Below are 16,887 nucleotides of genomic sequence, written 5' to 3'. Positions count from 1 at the left end.
TGATGCTGCTAGTGGGAGAAAGTCTCTTTCCTCGATGACGTCATTTAATACAAATATGGACGGACTTAGAGTTCACACCTGTAGCAACAAGCAAGACAAAGTTATGAAAAAATCATCTTCGGCTGTGAGGTTCAACACCGAGAATGATGTCAATGACGTCACAGTTTTTAACAATCGGTCCTGTGAATCAACCGGAATAGACAACCCGATCGATGTAACAGCGGATGAAAAGGTTGAAAGAAAAATAAAAAGTGTTTTAAAATCATCATCTTCAAACAGTAGGTTTTCTGAGACAGACCAAGAATGCACGAAAACGTCAGATTTGACAAATACGGATACAAACTCACGCACAAACCCCGTGAGATTTCACGTGAACAGTTCATCCGATGATTCGGCTGAGGCAACATCTCTCTCAGAACCATCGCAAAGATCAAATAAATCGCAAGAAAATAATATTTCGTTGAGTAAAACGGTCGACAACGGAACAAAAATCGACGATGTTGATTGTGATGAACATGACGGTCGAAATCTCGACAAATGTGAAAATTTTGAATGTAATAATCCAAAAATAACAGTAACAGAGAATGAAGTTTCAGAAAACATGCCCCCTAGCTCTGACGATGCGACCAATAGTACATACCTAACAGTCAGTAAAGACTCTTCCTTTACGTCATCATCGGCTCATCCTTCAGTCGACTTAGGGGATGACGATGTCTTCTTAACTCCGCATACGAATGAAGAGTTTTTTCGTAACTATACATGTAACTGTTCAATATGTCGGACACAACGCATGTCTGAGCAAACAGGTGAAGGGCAGAAACAACAATGTTTAAGTGTTGACGAGAATGTGGCAAGGACTGACAAGAAACTCACAGAAGAAACTAGGGGAAATATAACCGATGGATTATACGTGACAATAGAGGCACACATATGAATGATAATTAACCTCATTCTCACGAACCAGCTTGTCGTTTTGAAAGGGGGTGGGTGGGGTGGGGGTGTACTATTACCGTAAACAGGTGAAACGGTTTTACAACCCATCACTGGTATTAGGTTCTTTATACGGCCATCCGTATACAAAACGTCTCTTTTCATTCCCTATCCAACTTTCTACACGGCTTTCATTTTGTATTTTAGTGAAAATGATAAGCCTTCAATTTTGAGACAATATCTACTGGCCTGTACTTTTGTAAGTATATTTCGATTGGAATATATTGATATAGATGTAAAATTTTATCGAATCACAGTATCTTTGGATCTGCATATATTTTAATAAAATTATTTGAAATGTAACTCTTTATATTTTACTGTCTCTTCACTTTCTCATGACATCATAAAATAAATATCATATCTAGAATTACACGGACTTGGATCTTTTGTTTCCAAAATCAACTTTACAGGATACGCCGAGAGAGAAATCCCCAGCTCCGACTAGAGAAAATCAGCAATGCCATATTATCATTAATTAATTGGACTCGAGGTTACGATTTTTCAGTTGCAGTAAAAACAATATAATATAAAACATGAGCGTTGAGGGCGCAACCCGACACGCGTTGTCCAATGCACATCTGGTTTTGTTTATACTTGAATATATTACCAGTCGATAGTCGCTTGTACAATCATTTTATATGGTAAATAGAGCACCTTCATAAAACACATCGGTCAACCCGAGAGAGAGAAAAGGCCGGTGAGAGTGGATCAACATGACTTTTCTTACAGTCTCTAACTCAACACATGTATTACACAAAAGAATCAAATTTCCTGACATGATCTCGTCTTATGTCCAACAAAGTATGCTGACCCAGACACTGAGACTGACACACACCATGAATGCATCTGTACTCATTCTATGTTTCTTATCGTAACATGATGGGTAGGTAGGTTGCTTACAAAAAGTATAACAACAAGTAAGTGTATGTACATGTTGGTGATACATTCAGTTCATAAATCATACTTTAACCAGACATAGAAATGACAATTAATGTTAGAAGGAAACTGAAACTTGTTTTATTACATTTGTAAAATTCCCAACATTCAGCAATACACAATAATTTTCACTCTGATATGTAGTCGTGGATTTACAATTGTACAAATAGTGATGTTGTGATCTTTTTATAATCCTGACATAGAGGGCGTCAAGTTTTAAAAAATCATTTCACCAGATGGAAGAAATATATGGTTGGTCGTGTTATGAGAAACATACAGGTACAGGTACAGATTTACATGCAGATACAGATACAGATTGACATGCATATACAGATACACATACAGATTCACATGCATATACAGATACAGATTCACATACACATACACATACACATACAGATACAGATTTACATACATATACAGATACAGATTTACATACATATACACATACACATACAGATACAGATTTACATACATATACAGATACAGATTTACATACATATACAGATACAGATTCACATACACATACACACACATACAGATACAGATTTACATACATATACAGATACAGATTTACATACATATACAGATACAGATAGATCCACATACACATACAGATAGATTATAGATTCACATACAGATACAGATACATATACAGATATATATATATATATATATATATATATATATATATATATATATATATATATATATATATATATATATATATATATATATATATATATATATATACAGATGCATATACACATACAGATACATACAGATTCACATACATATACATATACATATACATATACAGATACAGATACAGATACAGATACAGATACAGATACAGATACAGATACAGATATATACTTTACAAAAGAGAAGTTCAAAGAAATATCAGTATAAAAGCAGTTTGTAGAACCACATCCCTTTTGGATTGTGAGAGAACTAAAATATGTCATCAAGGAAAGTTAAATCAGGACCAAGGTTCTTCTTCCTTGATGTGATGGATGATGGTGGGACAACTGTCTCTGGGATACAAGATACGGTCTCTGGAACTAGACTGTCTGCTACAACTGCATTCTTATCAAGGTTGCTATGGTGATGACTGGCTTCTTTTTCCATAGTCTGAGAGGTATGGACAATTTGGGATGTTTTCTCTTGGCAATTGCTGACAAAGAAAATACATTTTCCATTGTTAGCTTTACATGGTGACATTGGATGAAGGTATACATTATAGTGAATGCACATCAAAGTGGCACATTGATGACATGACAAACAGGTACGAAATGAAGAGCGCCCTCTAAGTTCTGAAAATATTATGTCCTGAACAAAAAACAGAAATTCAGTTAACTCAGGTTTTTTTTAACATAAACAAACAGAACCCATTCTAATAACCTTTATGAGCAGTGTTCTCTCCAAACTGAAGCCATAAAATTCAAAAAATTAAATTCAAAATTAAAATAACCTTGATACCTATTGTCAGCTCCTTTTGAAGTTTTTGAATCAAAGAAAATTTCATCCAATAGGCTGGTGTGTTCTTTTCTGTCCTCTGGTTCATTTTCTTCCTTAACAGCAACACTGGTAGGTTCAGCTGTTATCATGTGACTATCAATTTCAATCACATGACTGTCCAAATGACCTTTGACATGGGACACTTTGTCACTTGTTGCTGGTGGGCTACACCTACTTAATTCTTCTGCTTTAATGTCAAGCTGAAATAGAATCATAAAAAAAATAAACAATCTTTGAAAAAGAGTGAAAACAACGCATAATTAAAGTGGCCTAGATGAGGATTGGGTATTTATTTTGGATTTTTAATTTTATAAAACAATTTTTATCATGGCTTCCTATTTGAAAAATCAATGTGAAACAACATATGCCAAGTTGTCGTTTGTAACTCAATAAATTGCAAAAGCATAATAAATGTGTTACTGTACATACAATAACAAACTTTTTTACACATTTTTTAGCTTTTTTGGGGTGGGGGGGGGGGAGATAATGTGAGAGAGGGTTGTGTGTTTAAAGTTGTATCTTAATGGTGTTTAAATCAATATGAAACCTTGTCATCAGTCTCCCTCAACTTCATGCCTTCCTCCTATTTTTTTTTTCAAATATATTCTTCACTTGCATGGCACTGGACCCAAACTCAAAACACAGGTAGGTAACATTAGAAGGGTACATCGTCAATACAAAATCACTTTCTAGTAGTCTGGGATAAAACAATCATGTATTTCTTACCTCATATTATGAATTGATTGCCTATGGCTCAAACCTATGTTGTATGTACGATAGAATGTATTATCATGATTTTGATATCAGTTACGCATACTAAGTAAGTAATCAAGTACAGAAACAGAGTTCAATTGAAGGTTATACAAAGGTATATTCACCGTGTCCCAGTTTTTTATAGGTCACACTATATGTATATAATATATATATACACTCAAAAATAATGATCATTATTGCAGAAAACACTCAATACATTCAATGCCGTTGTTTTATAAGAAGGGATTTCTTTATGCATGTAGATCATCTACCAAAGTTTTCAAGTTTTCTCAGAAATAATGTGCATATCAATGATTGCATAAGCATCTGATGAATTTTCCTCAAATACTAATTATTTTGAAGGGGTATTACTATATGTTGAAATGGCCCAAAATCAGCCAAATTTATGTACAACTTGCCAAACGACCCATAAAAGTGCCTAATCAAAGCACAGAAAATACTGCTGGGTATCGTGTAATGAAATGTAAAAGAAATCAATAAACTCACACCTTGATTGACGTTACTCACTATATAAATAGGAAATTGACATAATTGGACTTAAAATGCTTTCTGCAGGCCGATAATCTAGGGCAAACAGGACTTAGTAGTGTTACTTTCTACCGCGCAAGAACACTGTTTGAGGTTACTTTGGCCGGTTCCACCACATGACCACAGGAAGCTGGTCAGATCTTCTATGTGATTTGACTTTTACGACCCCGACCATACCATTACTGGATGCCTGGCTGGTCTACTGGGCTAAGCCTTGAGTAAGTTCCGAAGCTTCAGCAGTTAGTATGTCGGCATTGACAAGTCCTGACGTATTTAACTGTTTGAGTATTTCCAAAGTATTCAGCTGTTTATCAATAAGTCCCAACAAAGGTTTGCTATCATTTAAGTATGAGCCACTGGCGACTGGTAATGACTGTAATGTCAACCTACTTGGTAGCCACCTCACCTAAAAATTAATTGTATGGTCGGTGTAAAAAGTCATACTCTACTCCACTGATTTTCTACCCCTGGTGTAAGCACAAGTAATGTGTATTGTAAAGGTTTTTTCACATCACCCTTTTGCATTGGCAAAAAGTGAACAGATCTCAATAAACTCATACCTTGATTGACGTTACCCACTACATAAAGTAGAAGTTGACATAATTGGACTTGAAATGTCTTCTGCAGGCTGATAATGTAGGACAAAGAGGACATAGTGTTGTTACTTTCTATCGCACAACAACACTGTGTAATACTTCGGCCGGTAGGATTTAATTTGATGCGGGAAAATTTCAGCTAACGACCAATTTGCACAAGTAACATTGATATCGCTGAAATGCGCCACAAAAACCAGCCAAGCTGGCCTTGACCTTGCCGTACTTGCGACAATGTACTAACACTCTGTTCCAGCATATTTGATACTCTGTAACCCTTTGCAGTCAAGTTTATTTGCATACTGTGACAATATACAGTGGTGCTTGGAACTTTCCACTGAATAGAAAAGGATCACATGTACCTATAATAATTCACTGTTCATTTCACCATGAAGTACAATAAAACAGACTCAAAATTGACCGTTGAAGTTTTGTTTATTTCATAGCTTTTAGAGTTTTAAATTTCCTTTTTAGCAGTATAAATCAAATTGTAAGTCATAGAATTCAGGTCAACATTTTACTCAAAAACAGAACACATAAGCTGCATCAACATGGATCGATGCAACAGAGCAGTCAGTCTATGCAACAAATGTGTACAGGGTGACAAACATCCTCCTACCCCTATGGCAGACTGCATTGTGTTACAGATACCTGAATATTGCCTCAATATTTGGCATACATGATATGGAACACCCAGTGTTTGAGATCTAGAATACCCATGACCTTGAGAGCAATACAGCAATTTTGTTTTCACTTGCCCTCAAGAAGTAAACTAACCCATACACTTTGCATCTCTGTATGGCTTTGAGGTGTGTCACTTAGATATACAAGAACACTCAAGTCTTGTTTTTGATATGATCCAAGTACAATTCAGTGCTTTACACAGGCAAATGTCAACAATTCTATACTAATGGCCTCGACTCGTATCTTGATCGTGATATTCCATTACTGAGTATGTGTATTGACTTCAAAATACAATATGAGAATGATGGAAGGCGAGGTATATATAAATCAATAATTTTGAATGTTGCTCACCTCTTTCAGTACCATCTTTGCAGTGTCAACTAATTCCAGTTCATTCATACAGTATACAGTCACTGACTGAGATAAAGTGCGCACTAGTTTTTTCCTATCACAAAATAAAAATGTGATGTCAATGTATCTTGATGAAAGTGGTCAAAGGAGAATCTCATTTTATTTTAGAGTCAGTGTCATCAAACACAAAACTGTGTGTGTCACATGGATACATAAAGACAACATACATTATAGCAGACACACCGATTCATTCCTGAGGAAATAAACAACGGGTTTCATTAATATCCTACAAGGCTGGTATAATTGTAAAGTTTATGTAATATCTAGATACTTTTCCCCAATATTTTTCTTCGTTCAGCCAAGGAAAATATGAGTGACCTAAGGATCTTTGTCACTATGAGCTGCTAGACGAGTAGTGATGAACTCCTTAGGTCATCAGTATTTTCCAGCTGAATGAAGAAAAATACTGGGGAATAACATTAATATACCACCATCAGTAATATCAAAGAAAAATCGGGGAAAGTAATTATGGCAATTTTGAATGTTTTGACTCATGTTTCGAACACAGCAGAACCAATGATGTGAACACATGTTGTCAAGACAGACGCGTTTTGTTGTGACGTAGCATGACCACAGTATGTATTCCATATTTTTTGGCGTATGCATGATATAATATATTACACCGAGTTTCAATGACTTTTAGTAACAACAATAGGTTACAATTAATTAGTATACCAGTACTTTGTTTTTGTTCATATGTAAATGAGTTGCTATGTCTGAAGTGTTGTTGGTATGAATTTATATTGTTGTAAGAAAGATGACAATCTTTGTGTGACGTACACAGTTTTTACGATGTGTGATTAAACTGCGTGACGCCACTCTACATTTTGATGGGATGAGGATTATATCAATCCAGACTCATATGACAAAAACATAGTCATAGCATAATGGATTGTTTATGTTGGAGTCACAAATATACCTGTATTACCATTGTATAAGATTTTGTGCAATGTGTGACTCCAAGTGTCAGAACAGAATAGAGTAGGCAGAAAAATTCAAATATGGTCAAAATAACAAGACAGAAATTATGATATTGGGGAAGAAGCTGGACACAGGATCAAAATTTGTCCAAAAAAGTGGAATCTGCAGAATTTGTCACAAAAAAGAAATATGAAAGAAAAGAAAAACCACAACATTAACAGTACTTTAAAAGTGTTGTTTTTGTCTTCACACAGTACAGAAGATATATACATAAAAGGCATACCCAGTATGCACAATGATTGTTAGGTAGTTTCGAAAGTTTAAGTTAACAAAATTTTACTGCCACTGTACCTTGGTGACTGCATGCTGTAAGTACCATAGTTGGTAGCTGTCTTCCTCTTCCCATCATCCTCTTCTTTTGTCCCTGATCTAGAACCACTAGGCTCCAATACCCTCTGACTTTTGGGTACTAACCATTTTGGAAGAGATCTATTACTCTGTCCCTTAAAACTTGATGACGGCATGATTTGATCTTTATTTTGTTGAGCATAATGTTTTCTCAATTTGTCAACTCGGCTGACAGTCTCAGAGATTGGTGTTGCATTTTTTTCATAAAGTTCTTGATATTTTCCCAATACTTCATAACTTTTACAGCAAATACCATGAAATCGACCTCCTCCACTGCGTACTTTGTAAAAATTCCGATGGGTAGAGTCATCGAAAAGAGGAACCTTTGCATCGATGAATGATGTATCTTTAGATAAACAAAATTTCATATCTTGCAGAACTGTAGGTTCATAACCTTTCGTTGCACAGTAAGGAGCATTCACTATGGCAGGACGGGAGAAAACAGTTCGTGCCATCATGTGGTTGATTCCAGCTGCCTCTGCACACTGGGCATGCGTTGCTGTCGATGTCAAGTACAATGTTCCGCTATGCTTGAGTTGTAAATGGTGTATTCTCTGTAACCAGGCAACAAGACCTGGACTGGGTGGGATGGCAAACTGACCGCATTGCCATTCATCATCAATGATACAAAAATACAACACGCAATTATTCATATCATTACAGATTTGCGATAGTACTGTCTTCATACCATGCTCCTCTTGGCTGTCACACTCTGTAGATGATATACAAAATAGTGTCAACGGTGCCATGCACAACTGATTTTGAAATCCAAGCTGTTATTTTATAAAGTAGGTATTCCTCTATAGATCAGACAAGTAGTTTCAGAGTTCCAATTTCTTACCAAAACTCAGAAATGAAATGCATATTAGTGATTGTATAATCGTTTCATCGACAGTTCTTCATCTATACCCCCAGAAACATCACCACAAAATTTCAGAAAATTAGCCAGGTAGTAATTTTGAAGTTTTAGCTTTTTGACAGGAAATCAAATTTTTACATTCTATTTGCATATCAATGACCAGGTCAAATTGTCTTCAATAATTCTGGACACATCTACAAACACTCCCATCAAGTTTAAGATGAATCTGCTTGATCAATTAACACTTTATAAAATATAGTGTGATCAGGCCATCATCAGTATCGGTTTGAACTTTCTTCACATTAGACATCCTTAAGTAAAATCCCCCGCTAAAATATACCCAAAAATAACATCCTCACACACACATTTCACAAAGGTCTGACATGGTTTACTGTGAAAAGTGGACTTTGATCTGGGAGTGACATTGGACTTTGACAGAGATGACATAACTTACCTGAGAAGTTACACGGAAAAGTAAATTGATCAGATGAAATATCACACTTTGTGGCATAACTTGCATTTCACTCATCTAACCACTTTCAAATTGAACAATTTTTCATCTACACACCCTAAGTAAAGTCCCTACCAAACACCAAGACAACCAGTCTGGTGGTTTTTGACTTAAACTGGTTCACATCCACATACACATGAACATATACACACATATCTACACTGTCATACATACAAACATACATACATACATACATACATACATCCATCCATCCATCCATCCATCCATCCATCCATCCATCCATCCATCCATCCATACATACATACATACATACATACATACATACATACATACATACATACATACATCCATCCATCCATCCATCCATCCATCCATCCATCCATCCATCCATACATACATACATACATACATACATACATACATACATACACACACACACACACACACACACACACACACACACACACACACATACATACATACATACATACATACATACATACATAGACACTTCCCGATGACTGAAGTACTATTGATCCTCTCAGTTGAGTTGTGCTACTAAAACCAGACCCCAATCAACAAAAATTACAACTTACACCAAACGCAACTCAGATATAATATCACTTTGGCATGAGATCACCTTTGACAAGCTAGAAAACAAACTAAAAGCTATCATTGTGAATATTGCTGTCATTAATACTATTGCCATGCCAACATAGTAGAATGGTTCAGTCTATGTCTAGACCGTGCAACGTTTTTTTTTTGTGACTAGACACATTTTTACATTTGTTATTAAATCTGTCTACTATAGGCCACAATTCTAGTTAGTAATCCTCTTTCTCCCTATAATGTTCCATTTACAGCTATAGTGCAGTGGAGTATGTTCACAGTAAATCTAGCAGTATTTGATGAGTCTAAGTGACTAATTTGCTTTGTCTGTATAATAAAGGTGATTATTTTGTCTATCTATATTTTCAGGATAACATCTATATCTATACCACAATGACACTAATATCACTAAAAATTGACATAATTAAGCAATAACCCCCGCCGAAGGTGGGTATACACGAGATTTTGGTACAATTCGCGACATTCGGCTCGTGCTATATGGAGCGAATTGTACCAAATTCGAGTGTATACCCGCCTTCGCGGGGGTTATTGCTATTATTATATCAAAATATGTGTCTATTTCTTCTAAATGTGATTCTGTGGTTATTTATATGCCTGAATAGCCGAATTCGCACGTACAGAAAAAGATCGCCGGTAATAGATCGTAGGGAACGAGCATATTTTGATGAGTGGATACGTTCATGTCGCCCACACACACACACTGCATGAACACAAAATATGGACTCGAGCCGTTCTACACGGTCCCCTGGCTAGCTGGGTTTGATATATTACATATTGTTTATTTATTTATTTGTTTTAAACCCCATATTTTCCTAATAGTCAACCCCCCCACCCCCACCCCCACCCCCACCCCCCCTTTGGTTTCCACATTCAGCTTGTATGTACTATTCATATGCTAGTTTAGGGGCCCATTTTACCACTGCCAGCCATGGTAAATGGGATATTACCACAGTTATTATCCAATCAGAATGGCACATAGTAGCATGATATAATATAATTGTTATTTTACACTATGACTTACCATGTTTACCGTCATTGATGATGATTATTCTTCCACATGGATTAACTTTATACCATAGATTAAGAGTCTCACTAACTCCAGACACAACGGTTGTTTTACCCTCCCCAAACTGGATAATACTCTGCCACTGGACAAACAGTGCTGGTATTTCAAACTGAAACAGACATGGGAAGGTAGTTTAGATAAAAAAAATTGTGTGGTTTCGATTACATTCAATTTTAGAATAGGTGGTGTAGGTAGATTTTTTATTTTATTTTATTTTATTTTTTTTCAGGTGTGTGTGTCTAGGTCAGGTAGTTATGTGTTTTCCAAATAGTCTCTGTGTTATTGGTTTCTTCCCATCATATATGCAGCCATTACAGATAGGCAGATCAGTTTTTTACTGTCTTTTATATTAGTTGATGTCAGTTTCTGCGTCCACTATTTCTGGTGAGACTTCACAATTTTCGTGATTTTATTATGTGAAAAAAAAAGGTTTAGGGTCAGCAGTGAAAAACTAGGTGGGGGTCGGGTATGAAACAACTTTTTTTTCTAGGCCTTACTGAACACCATAATATGTAGAAATTGCTTACTGTAGGGATGTGTTAAGATGTGTTAAGATGTGTTAAGCTATAAGATAATAACAAGGGAACAGTTGTGATAGATGCTCTGAGTAGATTGACTGTGTGGACAGTGCATTTAGGAAGTATATATTTTTTTTCACACTACCGTATTTTACCCTATACTATAATCACTCTTTTGATAACCTAAGATCCTGATTACATTCTATTTGCATAATTTATTCATATTTGTATTGGCCAATGACAACACAGTTTTAGTGTGGATATGGTTATTAGCCATTATTGATAAAACACAAATGGCCCAAGTGGCTATAATAATGACATTTTTTTCCAATCAATTTATACTGACTTTTTTCCAATCAATTTATAAAGTTGTGCTTGTTGAACCATATATGTATGATTGCCCAGCTAGGCTGTATGCATCTTGAAAAATCAAGGCATTTTGACTACGATATCTATCTCTCCATCATCAACTACCTTGAAAGAAAATCATTGAAACTCATATATGTTAGCATAGAGCCTCCACTGGTGGAGGGTCTATGATCCTAAATGGCCCTCAATTCGTTACATCCTGTCATTGTCCAACAGCATGCAAATTGACCAATCACAGAGTTCCTTTTATACTATCAATGTCGAATGCGTTTTGCAATATGTCTACTACCTCCATCACTGAATCTAACTTAGAAGTTGATAAAGGTTTCTCGACAGAAAGACGTTGACATGTCTTCAAAAGCAAAATATTGTCAGTGGCAAGGACACGTTTGTGATAAGACCTACAGGTAGCGGAAAGTCAATACAACACATCACCCCATTGGGCATTGAGTTGTTGATAGCAGCCAATCAGTTAACAACTTGAGGGCAACCTAAGATACGAGTTTTGATCACATTCCTTCAAGACAATTGATGGTGAGATAGATATCATAGTCATTATGTCTTAATTATTGAAGGTGCGCTGAATGAAGCCTGAGAAGTTTACACTTTTTATTCATACTGTTTACACATGGATATCAAGCCAGTGTACCATCAATGACTAGTACACAGGATAGGTTTCAGCTCGTAACAGGAATTGGACTGTTTCCAGTGAAAATATTTGGCATATTTTTCAACAGGTAAATTTATCACAATAGGGCAAAATGTTAGCACTTCTGGGTCTTTTAATACTCCAGAACATTTATGTAAAAATATCTTTCTTATTCATTTCTAGTAAAATGATTTTCTTACCTTGTAATATGTTTTAGCTATCAGATGAGTTTCAACTTCTTTTATTGTAAACCCTTCACTGGCTTGAGGGGTCTTAATTGAACCTTTACGCTCAGAAAACCATTTATTGAACTTATCATCTGATTGACACATGTCAATCTTACTGGTCAATGATTGGTTGACAGATGATGATGTCATACATAGTTCAGCCAAAGCCCATTCTCTGGCCCAGTATACTTGTAACTTTTCTCTGGGATGAAACTTGACACATTGAAATGTGCACCAAGGAATCTGGATAAAGAATGGGATAATGGTAAAAGATGTTTACCCAGAACAAACTGGATTGCCATAGAGTGAGTGACAGTACACCTTAAATGCCATTCTGACGTCTTCATCACTTTTCAGATAACAATAAGAATGTAATTATGCCATCATTTTGTGCAGACTATAAGATACATCATGTTCCATCCTCACCAGCCTCCTCTCTCTGGGAGAGGTTGACTGATGTGTGAGGGCGCCCCTCTTCATGGCATACCCTACAGACACTATATCATTTGTGCTAACAATGCCAGAATATGATTTTTAATGCAGTGCCATCAAAGGCATGTATCGACATCATCAAAACAATATTAGAATTAATCAACTGAGGTTTATTTAAGTATTTTCAGCTGAGTAAAGAGCTTATGACTGAACTCAGTTTCAGCTAGTCTAGTGAAAGGTCACTTGAGTTGAACCTCAACTCAAAACAGGCAAGTTTTAGATTTGACAGAATAACCATAGTATAATTCTGTAAATATGAGTACTATTGTCAAATTGAAGCCATTACCTTGGTTTGCATTGTGTTTTGTTGCGTTGCATTGTGTTGCGTTGTGTTATACTGTATAGTAAGTGTTATTGTTCAGGGTGGTAAGCAGGTAAAATCTACCCGGGTTCCCCAGACATTTTACCAGGGTTCCCTACTAATATTATGGTACATGGTATGGAAAGTTTTGCAAATTTTACGAGATTTCCCTTGTCTGTTACCAGAGTTCCAAGACCTTAGCAAAAACAGAGTATTGTATTGTATTGTATTGTATTGTATTGTATTGTATTGTATTGTATTGTATTGTATTGTATTGTATTGTATTGTATTGTATTGATAAAGAAGACTACCAAAGTTTTGGCAATTTTGTATGTAAGGATTGCAAGAGGGTACCCCAGGTATTGCAATGTCAGGGCTAAAATTTGGTCATGGCCCACTCATCATTTGCCGGCAATGCATGAAGCCATGGACAAAATGTACGTAAAAGAACAGATGGGAGTCATTAAAAAGACAATTACTATTGGTTAGACAGTTTGTTGTTATTACTAGTAGTCCTTAAGAAAACAGCTACAGTAAGAACACAACACAGAAAATGAATTGAAACTTTGTGTCTGCTGTCGCTACACTACAATACCCAACTATTCTGGCCCTCACTCCTGGCCCCAAAAGTGTTCATGAACAGCACACCTAGTGGCCAAATCATGAAATCTTTTATCTCTATAACAAGGAATAAGGCATATTCAATGTATTACCTTGGTTTTTATTGTATTGATGTAGGAGGCTCTAGTGATATCTGACCAATTCTCATCATCAATAACAACTTTATGCCCATCTCGGAGGTAATTCACAATCTGTAGAATGATCTGACGGAGACAGGCAGAACTCTCATTTTGAAATATTTCCTGTGCAGATATTCGTTTGTGCTTTGTGTAATTTTCCTCACAGTATGCACTTTTTCCCTGTATAAAAAGAAAACAGTCAAAAAAAAAGTACCAAACTTTTTATTGAAATGTAAGTAGTAACTGCATCTATGAACATATTTCTAACAACAGTTTTAGTATTTTTTTTGCAATAGTTTGTTACTTTCAGTATATATGCTACAGCATGTAAGATTAGAATTATCCACTCATATCCATAATGTTACCATGAGGCACAATGTCAGGAAGATCACACATCTTGAAACAATGGCCACACAATACTGAGGTCAGCTGTTACAACAAAGAGAAGCTGCTAACATGGGGGGGGGGGGGGGGGGGCTGAATAATAATTCTTTTTCCATTCTAAAAATAATGAATTGGATATTTTGCTGTTGGTGAATGAACTGATTGAATTTTGATCTCCCTTTCAGTTTGTAGTGGGCACAGAATGTAAAGAGGCCAGAAGAGTTTGACAATGTAAATCACAAATCACAAAACCTGAAACAAAACGTTGCCTGGCCGGACGAATACCTTACATGTTATTGTCTGATGCTACAAAAATCTTACCAACATTGCTACATTTTATCATCTATACAATATGGTTTACAGTAAGTTTGTACTGAGTTGGCTTCAATGGAATATAAATTGTGAGTTGCTATTGGTGGAAACACCTTTTGCATATTAATGATATACTAATACATATGCAAATTACACCTCCTTATATGGTTTTTGATGGGACAGTATAAAGAAATTAGAAAGGTGTAAAAAACAGGCATAAAAACAAAGCTATAGGAAGATCCAAAATAAATAGTATCAAAGGTTCACTTCTTTGTCAATGAATTTACATATTTTAATATTGGGTAAATTATGTCAACAAAATGATTATAAAACCTGTTATGTAAATACTAATTTATGGTTTTTATATTTTCAGCATGTGTTAATTTTGTTATCATGTTTTTTTTGGGGGGGAAGAAAGCTACTTTGCTTTCTATCTCTCTTTTGTTCCTACATACGTAAACATACGTAACCACAGTCCCTCTATCATAGTGGTACAAGGACAGTGATTAAAATATATTATGTGTGGAAAATCGTAACGATTACACTGTAATGGCAACTCAATTAATGTAACATACTACCCACAACAAAATATTTAGATACTACCCCCCCCCCCCCCCCCCCCAACAAAAAATAATAAAAAAATTAAAAATATGCAGGCTGTTGTTATTATCATACTAGTGCTCGTTAGTACTGGGGTATAACAAATACTGGTATCCCACATATAAAGTTCTTTTCACATGAAACTTTATCATTTGTCATATAATAAGTAATTCATTTAACTGTTTCTCTGTTAGTAGTAGAACTAGAATTCAATCATGTTGCACCGTTGTAAAAAATGAAAAAAAAAGACAAACAATTAGGAGAAAAAAACGATACATCAACACGTTTCTATTGAATAGCATGATAACTTAGATTCTATTGAAGTTTTTTTTCCGAATACATAGGAATACGACAAAAAAAACTTGCCCATAGGTCGTTTTGGTCTATCAGGGATGAGCTAGGTGGGACCATGGATGTATTACGTACATGGAAGGACATACACGATACCAGTTAGCTGAAAACAGCTGAGTGTGTGACCCACATTTGATTGTCCCGGTATTATGATCCGAATGATGAGTTCACATCCGGACACACGTCGCAGTCTGTGATAAAGTGATCTCATATGTTAATTGTTTTCTTTTTTCTATGACTCCATTGTACAAAGTTGAGGGTCTATAAGGCTCCATTATATTACTTAAAATCGTTAATCTGACCTCCACAATGAATACTTACTGCAAACGGAGGACCGTAGAATATCACTACGTCCGCCATAGTAAAGAGAGCACGTACAATGCGCATGACCGTGTCAAGGAAGAAAGCCATTATTTAGAGGGAGTGTCCATTCTCATCCCCGAAAAACAAGTATTTGATTCCTTCTTCATGACTCAAATAAAGTCTGTATAGTATTACGCATTAACTACTCACCACGTATAATTAGCTGACATATCTCTGTGAAAACGCCATGTCGAGCTTCTTGGAGTAATACGTTGACACCCTCTATGTGTGCGTGACAAAAAGTAAACAAAGTCTCACCGATGATAAAGTAGTATATTCTATGGGCCCTGGAAAACAACCTTGAAGGGTCACGACGAGCTAGCGACTACGGTATTGTTGCCGTTACAGTGCTTTGTGTGTAAGGCTCATCTGTCTTGCTCTTCGTATTCAACGCATTTCCAGCCAGTCTGGACTCGAAATATATAGATTTGTGCAGGATATTTGCCAGAGCTGAAGACGCAACAGCTATTCCATCCATCAACATAGCTGTGGTTACGTGTAACATTTACCGGTTTATAACGTGCTGTTTTCATCATGAGTACTACTACCAGTAAGGAGCCACTCTCAGAAGAATCATCACCATCAACCGCCTCTGTTCCCATTAAATCAGTGGCACCACCTTGCAGTGACCCGGCATCAGAAGCAGAGGAAGTGGACGTATCGCCGGTGGAACCCCGAATACCCAAAAAACGTGGCAGGAAACCGGGATCTGGAAAACGCAAACCACAGTTGATAGAAGGTGCAAAGCGACCAAAAGGTAGACCGCGGAAGAATATACCTAAAGCAGA

The 16,887-nt window shown here is 36.1% G+C and overlaps 2 protein-coding genes across 2 annotated transcripts in view; one reads left to right on the top strand and one right to left on the bottom strand.

Moving 5' to 3' along the window:
• Positions 1–1,276, top strand: part of LOC144446173 (extracellular calcium-sensing receptor-like) — a 32,095-nt gene extending 30,819 nt beyond the window's left edge. The window contains exon 5 of the mRNA XM_078135922.1: positions 1–1,276. This exon is cut by the window's left edge and continues 934 nt beyond it. Coding sequence (XP_077992048.1) covers positions 1–934 — 934 coding nt within the window. The 3' untranslated portion in view covers positions 935–1,276.
• A 1,589-nt stretch (positions 1,277–2,865) lies between these two features.
• Positions 2,866–16,147, bottom strand: LOC144446242 (uncharacterized). Its single transcript, XM_078135994.1, has 8 exons — positions 16,058–16,147; positions 14,063–14,269; positions 12,530–12,799; positions 10,749–10,902; positions 7,710–8,478; positions 6,378–6,471; positions 3,409–3,647; positions 2,866–3,103 (listed from the first exon to the last, which is right to left on the bottom strand). The coding sequence occupies exons 1-8, from the start codon at positions 16,145–16,147 to the stop codon at positions 2,881–2,883; spliced, it is 2,046 nt and encodes a 681-aa protein (XP_077992120.1). The 3' UTR covers positions 2,866–2,880.
• Positions 16,148–16,887: the final 740 nt, after the last annotated feature.

This window comes from Glandiceps talaboti, chromosome 15 (genome assembly GCF_964340395.1).
Source record: "Glandiceps talaboti chromosome 15, keGlaTala1.1, whole genome shotgun sequence".
Taxonomy (NCBI): domain Eukaryota; kingdom Metazoa; phylum Hemichordata; class Enteropneusta; family Spengelidae; genus Glandiceps; species Glandiceps talaboti.
Note: the sequence above shows the minus strand (reverse complement) of the source record. Positions and strands in the feature narration are given on the sequence as shown.

Bases quoted from the DNA above. Each gene is read 5' to 3' on its own strand.
- LOC144446242 (XM_078135994.1), bottom strand. From the start codon at position 16,147: ATGGCTTTCTTCCTTGACACGGTCATGCGCATTGTACGTGCTCTCTTT. The intron at 12,800-14,062 runs GTAATACATTGA...TTCTTTATCCAG, and splicing joins TCAATACAATAAAAACCAAG to ATTCCTTGGTGCACATTTCA. The intron at 6,472-7,709 runs GTACAGTGGCAG...ATTTTGTGATAG, and splicing joins TACAGCATGCAGTCACCAAG to GAAAAAACTAGTGCGCACTT.